The sequence below is a fragment of the Magallana gigas genome, chromosome 10 (assembly GCF_963853765.1).
Source record: "Magallana gigas chromosome 10, xbMagGiga1.1, whole genome shotgun sequence".
Taxonomy (NCBI): Eukaryota; Metazoa; Mollusca; class Bivalvia; order Ostreida; family Ostreidae; genus Magallana; species Magallana gigas.
This window is the reverse complement of record NC_088862.1, coordinates 15,859,189-15,875,519: the sequence shown is the minus strand read 5'-3', so window position 1 is coordinate 15,875,519 and position 16,331 is coordinate 15,859,189. Positions and strand designations below refer to the sequence as shown.

Here is a 16,331-nt window from a genome sequence, read left to right as displayed (position 1 = left end):
TTATGGAATTATGGATGCAACTGGTGGTTGCAAGATTTGTACAATTGGAGTACAGTGCCATTGGGTAAACTAATGCAAACGTAATGTGAGCAACTTCGTCAACTTTCTTTTATTTTAAAATGTAACTAGTAGTCAAATGGTATGATGTGGTATCATCAATATTCGTTGAATACCAATTTTCATGCATTTCGTTTTAATATGATCGACGAATTTAAATGTTCACTGAAGTACATTTTTTACTAACATTTTGTATTGTTGGGAACATTGCCACAAATTTACATAAACTTGAAACTGGGGTTTTCACTTTATCCACGAGTTTTCCAAATACTTTTGAATATCAATGAAACCACGGTACAAAGCAACTGCGTGTATTGAGAGTATGAAAATAAAATATTTTACTTTGTTAATCATGAAACCTGTATATAAAGCAAATTCTTAAGGAATTAATACAACAGCCTTGAAAATAAACTACATGGCGATGATTTTGTATAAAAGATATATTAAACCGATAATTAAAAAAAGCGTTAAATTATATTGGTGTAACTGGTTCAATTGATGCATTCATGTTAAGTCCTAATCCTTTTAATTAAAGAATCACTGTGTCATCGTTACTGTAAGGAAATCTAGATACGTCTGATGACATAATCAAATTCCTCTACAGAGAAAAGACTTCTTGTATTTATTAAGCACAAACCTAGCTAGTAACCAAGTTAGGTAAAATATAATCATCTTTCTAATAGTCACATGTTTGACTGGATAAAACATATTAGAATTCAAAATAAGGAGCGTAATCTGATCATATCGGTTAAAGTCTCGACAGATACCACATTACATGTACAACAGAATTTTATCAAAGTCATAAGATTTGAAAATTCTTGCATGTTGAACTTTTCCGTAAAAAATGAGCTGGTAAAAAAATGGTTTTACATACATGTATTTAAGCAATACGGCAAAATAAAATTATGAAGTTTTCTCAAAAATCATCTTAAAATAATGATTTAATCGAAAAGGTATAGCATGTTTTTAGACCTACAATATTATTAAACTGTATTGGTCGCCAGAAGAAGGCCGATCGGTTATATGATACATTGTGCTTTCTGAGATAATTTAGTTTAACAAATAAAATATTCAACATGAAAATAGTCATATTGTATAGTTTTATATGTTCAAATAAATTACATCAGGGACGACAATATGACATCAAATTCTGCAGAGCTATTATGAGCGTCTATCTAATACTTCTACCATACTTTTATTTTACGCAATGAAGCTTTGCTCATAGAGAGCGTGTGGTTGAAAGAGACCAACAATTCTGAAAATGTTATTTTAAGAAATGACAAAAATGTAAAATATATTGTGAAATAACTTACGTTACTGTAAATAAAAACTAAGTATGTTTTACTTACTATATTTAGTAATGGCGCGTTCTCGTTGTGCTCCTCGCTTGGGGAATGGGGAATAACTGTATTTAAATGTCGTACTTACCAATCTACAATTGTCTTCACATCGGAGGTGATGTTATATATCTGTAAGTTTTTATAATCTGCAATCTGGAATTTTATGAAAACAAATACATTAAAACATTATTTTTTCAATTTTAATCGAGAGAGAACTTAATCAATGTTAGATTTTCTTCATAACCGCTGTCTCTACTCGAATATAATTTAGGCCAATAAAAATGTTAGAAAAAGAAAACATTACTAATACTTCTGTATGATCATGTCTTTGTAGAGTAAATGTAGTAGTGATGACACTGATGAAGGTTATGATGATGATTATGGCTTAATGCCAAGAAGGTTTTTTTTTAAGTTTTGATTAAAGACTCTGTAAATGTTTAACGTAACAGTACATAAATATTTGAATTAACGATTAAAATATAAAAACAGAACCGTTTTAACACGAGTTTGGACTTTTGGCAATTCGTGCCAAACTTTGATTTTTTGGTCTGCTCATGGTTGTTTGTCAAGTCATTCGCTAATATATGATATATATAAGATATAAAAGATATATAAAGATATGAATAGTTTACGTTAAACGCAATGACACTCGCCCGACTTCATCAAGGGTCGTATATTTCATTTGAAACAGCGTCAATTTCACCCAACGGAGCAATTCTTGAGTTACTTAAATTTCGGGTGAATTCTATGAATATTAGAGCCATTTTAACAAGACCTTGGACTTTCGGTTGGACGTAAGTATTTATTTCTTGCAACAAAACAGTTACAAATGACGCTAGTTTCGAGTGAAATATGCTTTGCTCTGAAGAGTGTGTACTGCTAGACCCATTATGAAAATGTTATTAAAAAATTTAAAAAGTAAAATGTATTGAAAGAAATAGTATTCTATTCCTTTGCACATTAATCATTTTTGACAACAATAGGACTCTGTCCAAAAGTCTGTGAATGGATTTTCTCATTTTAAAATTTTTTTTGTTTAAAAAAGAAACAATTGGTTTACGGTCGTCATATTGAATATTGACGTTCGTGTCATTTTTTTCTTCTTGTGTTTAAATAACATCTAATCAAATGAAACAGGCCTATGCCTTTAAATCTTCCTTCTATTAGAAATTCTTCTGTTGCTTTGAAATCAACACTTTTTGTGGTTTATAAATCAAACTTGTATAAAAAATGGATACATTAATCATTAGAATAAAAGGCCTCATTTATTAGACAATACAACCTTCCATACACAATTGATACAGCAATGATTTAATATACAGGCACTTTCACATACAATGTACAAATCGTTTCTCCCATGATTCCGTGTTATACACCTAATCACATTGAGCTATAAACCGATCAAATCTGACGTTACATAATGACGTTGCTAAAAATATAACATAGCTAACCAATCAAAAACATTTTGAGAGAACTTCTGGCGAGTGTTTTATGACGTCATAAACACAAAATGATGTTTTAAATCATCTGTTTGTATACACATTTAGATACTTTAATCTTTACCTTAACAATCATTTCATTAATTCGTAACTCATTACATCCCGAATAAAATATAAGCATGTGCATCCTCATACATACACACTAAACGCACAAGAGATATTTTTACAGAAAATGAATACAACAAAGGGAAAAGAAAAAAAATACTCAATAAAGATGAAAATGTATTTCAAAAATCAGACTTCACAACCAAAATCATCAGCATAATGGACAGATTCCATAAGAAATATAATAAAAAGATCAAATCTGCCTATGCTAGAAATCACAAGTAACAGAAATCTGTGAATATCATGTTAGTATACAGGGCACTGAGCACTATCTGGTTCAATAAAATTGATGTAAAAAAATTGGCATTGTGGATATTACCTTAATAACCATATTGAGTTCAATTCTTTAAAATCTCAAATGATTATAAAGTAAAGAAGATCTTAAACTGCAAGCATGTAAAAAGAAACTTTTTCCCTAATGTTTGGAGGACATTAACGTACCTTAAAAATTCTTTTATTGCAAGAAAGTACATGTATATTCTTTATTCCATTCAGAGTATCCAAGTATAGATAAATCAAGACTGGATTTACTTAAAATGATTATAGACATAATATGCATCATATTCTAGTATTCTAAGGAGGATTAAGTTAACAATTAAAAATTAAGGGTGGTACATATAACTATACTTCAATTTTTTTTATATCAAAATTCTCATTAGTTTAGTTGTAGATATTAATCATATATATAAATACATTTCTATGATTTGGATTATCAGAATCCAAAGAAGGTATGTTTCGTTCAGAAATGTTTGTGTAAGAAGTGAAATTGTATTTTTTTAATGATTACAGCATATAGAAGAGAATAATTTACACTACTACAGGGAAAAATTTATTTGAAGTGTATTATAGAAATAATTTTAAGGGGAGAGAAGTATGTATACCTATCAATGAGAACAATTCTTAATATTAGATATTGAGATAATCTGCAGCATAAAAAAACTGACTTTTTGTACAGCACAGGAAAAATTTTAGGAATAGAAAAATGTTGAAATTGCAAACAAAGCAAAGTAAAGCAAAAAGCAAAACACCACAACAAAACAGAGAAGGAATGCATGGACATACAATTAGTTACATTACTCTCACTTCCAACTCTTTGGTGTTGGGAGGTACAAAAGGACCACAGCAGTAAAGCAGCGCAACTCATACAACCAGTTTATTTCTAATTTTCTATACTCTTATCCCATTTCAATAATCATTCATATTTAATTAACAAGAATTCATTATCATTCCAATATACTTACTAGTACAACTTTCAGATTCATCCATACATTACATTTTAACAGCTAATCTTCTTCTCTACCAAGCAATCAAACAGACAAACAGACACACCAGCAATCATACAGTTAAAGCTATTGGTTGGGGGTCGGTCACAGGAATGGCACATGTGAGGAAATGGGGGGGGGGGGGGGGGGGGGGGGTGAGCGGGTGTTGATGATGGTCTTATCAAATATTTTGGACTAATACGGTAATTAAATTATATACTAGTATATTAAGGAATGTTCGATGGATATCACTTTGGTTCTTTAAAATACATGTACTATAATGAGATGATGACTACTCTTAGAATAGGAGAGGTGGAGGGGAAGGGGTTGAGCAATGAACTAAAGAATTGGACAAAGTCACCTATATGGATATTATTAGTTGCAGCAGGTGTGTTTGGAATGAGATGAGATGTGAAATGAGATGCAAAACGAGATGCGAGATGAGATATGTGACCGATCACCCATATAATAAGCCGAGTATGTGGAGAACTCTATCTCAAAAGCAGCATTCATGTTTGGGCCGAGACTTTTGCTTCTGTTGTTGGTAGCATCTAGAAATATTCTTTAATCCAATGCATGTATGTAAACATATTCTAAAAACCATTAGACTAAAATAGAAATAAATTATTTCCTTGCGTTTCTTTGTTTTTTGATTGTCAATTCTTTTTTTATATGCCTGGTTATTTAAAAGTATTTTTAAACATATTATTTTAGAACTTAATGAATGAAGCTTTATTTTTTGATTGTCAATTTTTCTATCTTATCAATTTTTTCCCAATATCTGTACCAGGTCATCAATTTTTTCCCAATATCTGTGCCAGGTCATCAATTTTTTCCTAATATCTGTACCAGGTCATCAATTTTTTTTCCCACTATCGTTGCATATCTCTTCATTATGATTGTCAAGATTGTGAAAACAGACAACAAATTCAACAGCACCAACTCATGAAAAAGCGTACAAAAAGCATTGACTATATACAGAGAATAAATGGTTAATGCTAGAATGACTACCTAATATATATATATATATACAAATGAATAAATCTACAATACACCAGGAATATCATGTGATCTGTAGCGGACATCACATACCGTCCTTTAACATAATTATAACATAAATAATACACATAATTACAAGTACAAACTGCTCTGACTGGTACACATTATTCCAAAAAAATTATGTACGTGTTTGAAGCAGTCAAGATCAATTTCTATTCAAAATACCTTCAAGTGCTTGTACACATTCATAGTTGTATAGATTTCTTTCATTAAACATGATTCGTTAAGAAATCAAGTAAGAATTACAGGTTGTTGAAATCACATCCAGTGTATTGATTAAAATGATAAAACAGAACTTAAGTTCACAAATAAATGCAAAACACACAGATCCACAATCTTGTGTACTATAATGTGGCCTTCATGCAAATTTGCATGTTCTTTTTTCAGTGAAATTTAATTACAAAAGTGCATATATAACACAAGAATCATTTAAAGAACTTCCGAAATACTAATAAACAATAATAAGGAATTCCTTTAAAACACATTTTCCAGTAAAAATAATAATATATGTTTAAAGTGGGAGATTACTAATCAAATGTTCTGATCGAACAATGCTGTAGTTTAGGTTTCACATAAAAAATGACCCTTCATGGGCCTCTAAGAACACTTTCTATAGTTCCCCCTTTTGGGAGCCTCTCTAAGACACTAGAACAGCCTTATAGGCCGAGGGTTTTTGTTTATATCACAGATATCTAATGAAGCACATTCAACAAAAAAACATGAATATTGGTGATGGATTCGACAGTGTCGAGTTCTAAAGACACTGAGCAAGTTCTCGGTCTTTGTCAAGACAACTCGAATTCTTTACAACGTCATCAGACCCATGTCGGACTTTGGAAAGAGAAAAAAATAAACATTTATGCATACTCAATGAAAGAGATGGTCAAGGAATGGCTTATGATTAACAGTTACTGTAATATCAAACAACTTTTTTTATGAAAAAAATGTGGTCTTATAATTTTTTTTCTATTAAAAATACTTGCTAAACAGTTTATCTTAAAAAACAATGAAACTGTTGAAAACTTGCATAAAATGTACATAGACTCAGGATTATTTTTCCAGTGAATACATCTGCCCATAACAACACAGCATATCAACCATTTGTGTGTAAGTGATGCATTCTTCAAAGGCACCTTTCATAAGTACAAGCCAACAAACAAGTTTTTCTGAACATGCATAGTAAAATTGACAACCATTCGACATCTTACTTGGCAAGCGCACAGTGTGAGGATAATATCAATATGAACACAATATCATGGTCAGTTATACTGACTCTTCTGTACAAAAAAAAAAACCCAAAGAATTAAGATCTGAAAACATCCAAATCGGTTCTCAAATTTGGCAGAGTACAGGAAAGAGAATCTTTTTTTTTTCGGTTTAGATGACAAAATGCTACATATTTGAAACTATCATCTTGTTTTTATCACAGATTCAAAGAAAAAAGGTCTCGGTTTTAAAATATCGGTTTCAACAACATTATGTGACCCAATGTTAACAAATGGTATGCAAAAATTGAAGATAAAAAGGAAGGAAGAAAAACTCTGTATGCTCAAAAAAATCACCAGCTGATGACTAAGATTCCAAGAGTTTGCAGTTGGATCTAAATCACTCTCATTTTAAGCATAATTTTGTCAATATAAAAAACAATAAAAAGATGTAAACATAAAAAATTCACAACCAAAAATTATCTAACTGCATAAGTTGCACAGAATGAGGGAAACTTTATTTAAGTTGAGTCCCTTTTGTTGAAAGTATCGGTACACGTACATCAGCACTTCATTTAGAATGTGGGCCTCTTTTCTATGATAAATAGGTGTATATATTATTCTATATCTATCAAAACTACTTGCTCAATACATAGAAATATATAATATCCTTCATATTATTCCAAATACACAAAAACAACCCTTAAAATCTCACAGTCTAAAGTCCCACTTAACAATTTCAAATGTACCAACCCAATTAAAATTCAGTGGCATTTTAAGAAAACATATAAAAAAGTCTTATTTTCTGTTAAAATCTCAGTTGCAGTTAAAAAGTATGAGATTAATCTGGAAGCTTTGTTTCTTTCATGTTGCATACAATCTTGGCGAGTTCATTTGAAACACAGAGAGACTGTCATGGCAGCCTGGGATTGGTTGATTGTTCTGTGTGTGCAATGTTGCTATGGAGACAGGGCTGTTCTGTCTGCTTCCCTCCTATATACTCTATTTATTTTCCTTGCAATAGTTTCCTTGTCTTCTGTTTAGCCTACATTGTCATAGTCTTTTGATTTCTTTATCTCTCCTTGATAAGTGGGCTCATAGCCTTCTGGTTTACTTCGCTTAAAGAATCCACACTGTAAAGGAAAAAAAAAGATATGAAAAATAACATTACTTAATATTCAATATTCTTAATAAAAAAAATAACATGTTTCTTTATTTGTGATGTTTGAAAATAAGAAAGCTATATGTCATAATGTTATACCTTATTACCAAAATTTAGAAGTATTTCAAGAATTTGAACTATTGCTGGTACAGATTTCCTTCCTCCTTACTGTATCTCAGAACAGTTAACCAATGAAAATATCGACTTAAGAAGAGAGAAAAACAACACAACATTTCTTTTTTTCCCAATATTTTCATGATATGCATTTGATAATACATGTAAAACTACCACCATACATTCACATCAGATACAGTTTACCTAAATATCTTCAGAAGAATCGCTAGCAAGATTAATACCCATCATCTTGTTTACTGAAATTTCAACTAAAGTGGACTACCAGAAAATAGCAACATCCTAACCACTTCACTTTTCTCATCAGCCTAAAACTCTTGATTTGTACACCCCCCCCTTCCAACACCATTTCTCAAACCCCCTCCCCATAGGTCAAGATTTGTGATTAGTAGACGAACCATCAATGGTTGACATAAATCTCTAGACTTCACGATCAAAACTACCTCTGTCCAAGACGTTTTACCCCCCTTCCCCCCCTTCATAGCACCAGTCCTTAAACCCCCTTCGCCTGGGCCATGGACTAATAAAAAGACTAGTATACTTAAAAGGTACTGACCTTGTACAATATCACAATGACTATGATGAGCAGGATAATGCCCCCTAAAGCCGCCACCAGTATAATCCACCACTGCAGTTCCTGCTTGGCTGTTGGCTTTAATTCTGGCACAGCATACGTTGTTGCCTATGTAAACACAAAATTGACATCTCTAGTATAAAAAAAAAAATTCAACAGATTCTCCTATGTTCTCTGATAATCAAGATTAACGTTGAATATTGTTATACTTTCATGTTAAATACTGAAATCTGATTGGTTAAGACGCAGTTAATAATATTTTCTATTACCCTCAGTGTTAGTAACGCACTTAGCAACGGGTAACATTAAAAAATGTTGCGCCTTAGGTTCGCTGTAGAATTCACGTTATTCCTATATAAAAGCAGTAAAATTTTCTTAAAAATTAAGACATTCAGTATAACAAAATAAATAGTGCCTGTTTGGGAGGATAACAGCGTCGGTTGACAATGGTTTTCTCGGGGTGTCAATTTCAACTGTTACCCTCCCAAACAGGCACTATTTATATAATGTTGTTTGATCTGAATGGCTGAGGTAATGTTTTACTCACAGTACTGAATAAAAAAAACCCAAACCAAAACAAATTTAAACAATAAATTTTTGTTTTAGTTTTGAAATAATGAATAATGTTTTTTGGATGGCTGGGGTAATGTATGACTTACTGTGCTTTCATCGTCTGAGGTGTCCTGGAAGATGTTGAGGTCTGGCGACACTGTTACTCTGGCTAGGGAAGATATCTGTACCTCATAGCTAGGGAAGTCCTATAAGATACAAGTATAAATACATCTAATGATATATGTGAGAGAGAAAGAGAGAGAAAGAGAGAGAGAGAAAGAGAGAGGGAGAGAGAGAGAGAGAGAGAGAGAGAGAGAGAGAGAGAGAGAGAGAGAGAGAGAATATTGTCCACAGCAACACTATCATAGATCAAGTTTCATTAAAAGAAATATATAGAATAGCATATAATAAATTAATGTTCAAATTTGTGGAAACAAATTGTTTCATACAAAATTTACACACATAATTATACATCATATAAAGTGACAAGGCCAATGTTACTATTCTAAAAAGATATAATTAATTTTGACAATTAAGTAGATTATTCCCGTGTATTTAGCATCTTTTTATCCCCGATACTGTGTCTGTAGCTATTTACCTGTAGTAGCGTTGATTCCCACAGCCGAGCTCGCACCACAATCTTGACAGACTGTTTTTTGTCCAGTCGGAATACTCTACAGCGAATTCTGATACACTTTGCCGACTTGTCCGCACAGCCCTGAATAGAAAACACACAGATTACAGATCAGCAATCAGTGCACATCAATCTAGCTATTGTAGCTAAAGTACCAATAGTCATGTCATAGGAATATAGCACTGGGAAGAAAAATTACATGTTGTTTACTGAGATATTAACAAATATTTTACACAAGGAAATATTCGCCCTAGTTTAATTTTACCACTTTTGCCCTCGTTTTCTATAACAAATTTAAGACTGGGCAATTTCCTGTGACTTTATTAAACTATCTTTCTTTATTCATACAACTTTGTCTCGGCGAATTCAAGATGGGGCAAAAAACCGTTTGCAAGTGAAAAAGAGCGAAAATAACATGGGGCGAAATAACCCTGTATAGAGTACTTAGCAAACAAGAATCTAGGTTTGGGTACCAGTTTAATGACTTTCCGCCCAGATCCCGACTCTCGTGGTGGTTTGGGGGTGGTGCTGGTTGGGATCTCCTCCTCGTTGCCGACCTCACGTCTGCGGCGAGAATCTGCGGCGACATACTCTGGCCCCTCACCATTGTTGACAACCACTGCTGTTTTAACCTGTGATTTGATAAGATACATGTCAATCAAAACCAAATATTTTACCAGTAGTTTGATTGGTCTTTTATTATGCATTCTACAATTATCGTCTTGACATGACATGTAAACTAAAAACAAAGATTTTTTAACAGTGTGATATTCTTTTTCAATTTTTTATGTTATTTGAAAATACTTAAGTACATGAGCTATGTTTGAAAATATTGCAATGTAAAAAAGTCTACTTTGTGAAATCAAGTCTCTATATATATACCTAAGCAGAAGTAATAAGAAAGAAATTTTAACCTTACATTGAATATTATGTATTTGATCAATAATTATGTAACATTCATGACTTCTTTCGAATTCAAATGTTGTAATTTGAACATTGAAATATGTTTCTTAAAAATTAATTGTCATTCAATTCATGAATTATCAAAGGCATGCAAAATACCTATTTTTTCATTAACATGCAATTCGTTAAAACTTCTGGTCCATTAAAACAGAACAAATTTCTTTTATTCTATCACCCATACATTATTCAAAATTAAAGAAAAATATCCCTCAATACAAAGAAACTACGCATGACAATTTCTTTTAAAAGAATAAAAGGAAAAGAAATTAATCAGTTTTTATAACAAACCAATTAAACTGGAATGTAACATTAAAACTTCAAAGATATCAAAATTGGTCAGAAAAATGTCTTTGCAAGGAATGATTTTTTTTCTTTTTTTAAATTTAAAATCTTAATTTAAAGAGGCCACACCTTGCATTTCAATCTGAGATGTGTAAAAATTTTGTTGCACTATTTGAAACCAAAGAAATTTTGCTATCAATTGAGGAAATTGCATGGGTCTTAACCAGTCCCTTAATCGATTAAGGACAATCAGCTCCAGTTTTAATGTTTCATTCATTTTTTTTTTTTGGCATGAAATAGAAAAAAAAATGATTTCTCAGAAATGAGATATCTGACTTACTGGCAGCCGAATGATAAGATCTGCGTTCTCCTACAGCAGGCAAGCAACAGAAAAATACAAGTTCGTTAGTGACACCAGCAAAATGTTAGAAATTCACCCAAAGGCCAGCTTCACAAAATACTACTGCCAAGGTAGATGGACAAGTGAGAAATCTCTTAATTCAAAATTTTTCTCAAGCAATGTTTTTTTTAAATTGAAATCAGCTTGGTTTATTTGTGCCAAACGTTTTAAAACTTTATCAAACTACACAGATAAACAAAAACTATTTTTTTTTCAATATTAAAGTGTCTAAATAATTGAAGTAGAACATTATGTAATTAAGATGTTGAAATGCAGAGAAAAAAATATTGCCAAATGATACATGCATTTCCTCTCCTATACATTTATAGATTTTATAGAAGACTTTTTCTTTGTGAAACTGGCCATAATTGTCAATAATGCCTGTCTGTGCCATAGTTATCTACACTGCAATTCCTCACATTATTTTGAATATTTGGTCATTAAATTATTTACATGGATATATCTTTAATACTTTTAGCCATCATGAAAAATCAACTTCTTTTCAATTGATCTGAATATTTATTTTTTTTTTGGGGGGGGGGGTGTAAAAATAACTATGACATAGACTGAAGTATGAAAATTCCTTATCAAAAGCAGTGTTTCTTTGAGGCTAATAATTTTTTTTCTTCTCTAAATTCCAGTATACATTTATACAGCATCAGTTTATGCAAAGAGAATTGATATAAAAGCATTGATTATATATTATCAGTTTATGAACAAGAAATACATACTAAATATCCAAATCAGACAAGGATGATTAACCAATATTAAGCATATTCTTTCACATAAAGTTGCTCTTATTTCAGGGTCATCTTTCAAGTAGCTTTGTCTCCAAAGGAAAATTTATCTACTGTATCTTTTTATTCTGTTAAAATTATACCAGCACTTTAGGTTTCAGATGCTATTTGATTTAATGTCTAGTACATTAAACTGTTCCATAATATACATGATGTAGTGGTATGCCTAAATTTATTGTGAGCTATTTTGAAAAATAATCTCCTTTAAATTTTTTTAATCAATCAATAATAAAACTGCTTTGTGGTTTTTCTTATTTCTCGATTTTTTTAAGACTACATATAATTCTTATCTTTTACCACAAATTACAGATAAACTTTGAAGAAAGAATAATAGTTTTTTCTACACTTGGAATTTCTATACATATGTTAGTGGAGTTTGATATTGGATGGTATAAACATGATACAACCAGTGATAATGGATTATTGCAGAATAAATATTGAAAGCAGTTATATATACAATTCTACAATTGTTTAGGACTCTTGAAGGACAGTGATAAAACTATCGGTATTTGGTACTACACTTAGGTGCAACAAGTCAGTGAATGTGTCTGGCTTCATACAGTCAAAGCACATTCTTGGTGTGTATCTGTGGCCAAAGGCTCCGTGTTAAAAACTAAGGATCTGTCTGAGTAGCCAAAATTATGACATAAAGACTAAATGTGATAGTCAAAATTTCTTACATGTTTAAGTACACAGTGCATAAAGTGAAATTTACTAGGCAGTAGTCTTTTGCATCTTTTCATAGAGTGTTTACGTAAATCTATCAAATGCATCTAATTTTTATGTGAATATGTCCGCAACTTTATTTGATACAGCTCATTTCTATTGGGTAAAACTAAATAAGGATGCCTAAACTGCAAGAATAATTAGCAATGCATTTGTATTCACACAATTCACAAAGGGAAAATATCAGAAGCATGGTGGTTTGTGGCCAAATCAATACTGTGAAGCATGGAGTATACTGCGTGTTACAAGGTGCAGCATGATCATGTGCGCCGTGTTACAAGAGGAGCATGATATATACTGGGCAGCGTATGCTGCAGCATTGTAGTATTATGCACAGGGGCTGAGGTAAAAATAGGTCACCACTTACTTTTACTCCGAGGACATTGTAGTACTCGGGCTCATGAATACACTGGGCTTTGGACCTGTCCAAGGACTGGAATGGAAGATGGCAACAAATGCAATTAAAAGTTTATTTTTTTTAAGTTCAACAAATCCTACACATCAAAGTATAGTTTTGAATCCTGATGAAAGTTAAGGGGAGGGATCTATTGTGTTACTCAAAATATTTAACTTAATTCTATATATACTTCATTTGTTTTTTCTTTGATTATTAGGGATTTTTACTGATAACAAAAAGAAAAAATTCAGTATATCCTGATAGTGTGTATGTTTTTAAGTACTTAATACACTTTGGGTAAAAAAAAACACACCATCTAGTATCTACATGTATTTTTTTTTCTTTTATGCATGACTGCAGGTTATTCTAGCAAGAACTACAACTTTTTTTCAATAAATTTTAACATTCGGTGCTTCAGTTTAGATCTTTCGATGACTTGTATCTAATTCTTTCCCATACTGTAAATTCCTGATTAAATGCTAGGAATTCTATAGGATATTATCTTGTAAAAGGGTTAAATCATGGAATAAAGTTCTCGGGTAAAATAAGGAATCTATAGTAAACAGATAATGATTCATAATGATCCCTTCGTGTGTCCATACCTCGGTCTGCATCAGATACAGGAGGTGTTTCCCGTCCTCGTATTCCCCGGGGTTGACTTCGACTGGCCAGAAAATCTCCAGCTCTGCTGATCCGACCGCTCCCACTCCTTCATTGTATATCTAGCAAAATGAATTCAACAGGAAAATTTCAAATTTTTTAAAGTTATTCTCAAATATTTTATCATTATAATCAGACACCGTGTTTTGTCTATAAAGGAATATTTGATTAATCCTAATCCTTAACACGTTCGTTAAAAAGAAATATAACAAGATAAACAGAGTCAAAATGTATCGAGAACTATACATGCAAGTGCAGCATATATATGTCATAGCAAAGACATTGAGATTTTTATAACATAACCATGTACAAATTAACATGGATGTAATAAAATGCTCAAATTTTAGTGTCATTAACTTCCTGTACATTGAAAATCTATGTAATCAATTCACATGGCTAGATTTTACATGAGAATCAATGAAACAGGTACATATTTAATACTCAATCTGCCCTATATTAATGAACTTTTTCTAAATGCTTCTCTCTCAAAGCGGTGCGTTGTGCAAGTTTAAATGGGGTCCCTAGCTTTTTACTTTGGCTGTTAAGACACAAGAAATAAGTTAAGATAAAGAACATACTGTATATGTATGGTTGATAGCAGGTCCAATGGCATCTTCATTACTTATGGCACTAGCCCCCCTAATGGGCCCCTTAAACACAACATCATGGGCGGGTACAGCCTCCCTGTCAATCAAATCAAAACAGATTCAAATCTTGTACTCAAGAAGCCCTTACATCACACTCAACATTGTCAAAATGTCAGAAACCTAACCCGAATCAAAAAGTTCAGAGTTTGTTTACATCAATAGAAATTGGTTCTTAATGTCATGCAAAGAAGGAATTTTTTACCATGATATTGAAGTTAATTTTTGACAACTAAAAAAAATTTCATAGGTCAAATTGAAACTGCCATAATTAAGCTGATACAGTACTACGCAAAATAAGTCAAGTGTTAAAAAATTTGCTTTGCTTTAAGAGAACATCATATTACAGGCAGGATGAATATTCTATAAACACACCCAGCTTTCTTATAAAATGAAACAGTCATTTCTATATTAACCTAAAACAGTTTTACAAACACATGCCTGACTTCCGTATCTAATGAATGTAATCACATTTCCAAATACTTATACAAATCATGATACTATCTTTATATTTGTGTAAACTACTTTTATGACTATATATTATATGCACACTGTTCATATGTTTTGACATACTGATGTACATTTGCCCGGCTGTTACAAGTTCATGTATGTGTATGGACTATTTTTATATGTAGAATCTCTCTTTTAGGCATTTCTCTCTAATATCTGTAATCTTGTATGCCCTCTGGGCCCAAAATTGGAAATAAACTATTATTATTATTATTATTATTATATGTACCATGCAAATCACATCAAGTTTTGAAGTACAGTCATTCATTAATGAATGAACTTTTCCTCTCGTACATTGACTGTGTACTTACCCAAACACTCTGATGTTCGTTCTTGTCACCATCTTGACCGGCAGAGTCACTTCGTCATTGTTCAGAGACTGCTCCTTGCTCGTCCTGTTTGAAAACAGAATCAAACAGAAATTGTAAATATAACTTGTTTTATACCCGTCAATCAAAACGAAATATGATTTGTTTTAATCAGAGCCGTAAGAGTTATTCCCCTTTATTGCGTTGAGGCAAGAGCTTCACTTCTAACAACAGTAAACATAGTTCAATTTGATTAATGCTCACAGCTATAACAGTTACATTTTACTAATTGTTTAGTAAACGTTTGGATAAGACAATTTACATTTATTCAGGAATAATTCTTTGAGTATTATGAGGTGATAATTTTGGTCGGGGCGTGGTCAAATCCAATAAAGCCCTAAAGGTTTATGATAGATTTCACCACACTTTGACCGAAATTATCACATCATAATATTCAAAGAAAGATTCCTTATTACTTATATTTATATTATTTCCAATTCGTACACTTTAAAACAACATTATTTTAAAACCATTTTTTTTTAAGTAGCACATGCTATGTTTTACTACATGTATACTGTTTTTTGGTTATGCTATAGCACACGCCCATTCTGTGTCACTCATGTTTAATGAAGTTATTGGGTTTTAGGGTTCCGAATCAATTCTGAATAGTGTTAGCAGAGACAAAGACATTTGAAAATGTAAATATTAAGAAATCAAAATCAGTCATTCTGACACTTAAATTTACTAGAAGCATGTTTTTACTACATTAATAACAATGTTATTACGGGAAGAAAACTTACGTGTTAAAAAGTCCTCGGATGGTAAAAGTTGTCAGATTAAGCGGTAGATTTGTTGCGTCCAACTCGATGTTGAACTCAGTGCGTTCGTTGGATTTGACGCTGTTGCCGAACGGATTGGTGAGCTCACAGAAGATGGTGGTTTTGTTGATGTTTATGCATGCCGGAGGAGAGAGTCCAGGCTAAAAATAAACACAAATAATATTGCATGTTGCAAGTCAGAATCAAGAGTTGATTATTTGGCTAACTAATCATATGATATATTA

The 16,331-nt window shown here is 31.9% G+C and overlaps 1 protein-coding gene across 2 annotated transcripts in view; it reads right to left on the bottom strand.

Moving 5' to 3' along the window:
* Positions 1 to 2,640: 2,640 nt before the first annotated feature.
* Positions 2,641 to 16,331, bottom strand: part of LOC105332712 (integrin alpha-6) — a 36,965-nt gene continuing 23,274 nt past the window's right edge. The window contains exons 16-26 of one of the 2 annotated variants that reach the window (XM_011435397.4): positions 16,069 to 16,247; positions 15,272 to 15,355; positions 14,385 to 14,490; positions 13,749 to 13,868; positions 13,117 to 13,182; positions 11,167 to 11,196; positions 10,055 to 10,213; positions 9,546 to 9,665; positions 9,055 to 9,153; positions 8,378 to 8,503; positions 2,641 to 7,660 (exon numbers count right to left, since the gene is read on the bottom strand). In XM_011435397.4, the coding sequence (XP_011433699.3) occupies positions 7,568 to 7,660; positions 8,378 to 8,503; positions 9,055 to 9,153; positions 9,546 to 9,665; positions 10,055 to 10,213; positions 11,167 to 11,196; positions 13,117 to 13,182; positions 13,749 to 13,868; positions 14,385 to 14,490; positions 15,272 to 15,355; positions 16,069 to 16,247 (1,182 nt within the window). In that variant the 3' untranslated portion in view covers positions 2,641 to 7,567. The remainder of the gene's footprint in view (positions 7,661 to 8,377; positions 8,504 to 9,054; positions 9,154 to 9,545; positions 9,666 to 10,054; positions 10,214 to 11,166; positions 11,197 to 13,116; positions 13,183 to 13,748; positions 13,869 to 14,384; positions 14,491 to 15,271; positions 15,356 to 16,068; positions 16,248 to 16,331) is intronic. The other variant, XM_011435398.4, reaches the window with a different exon arrangement.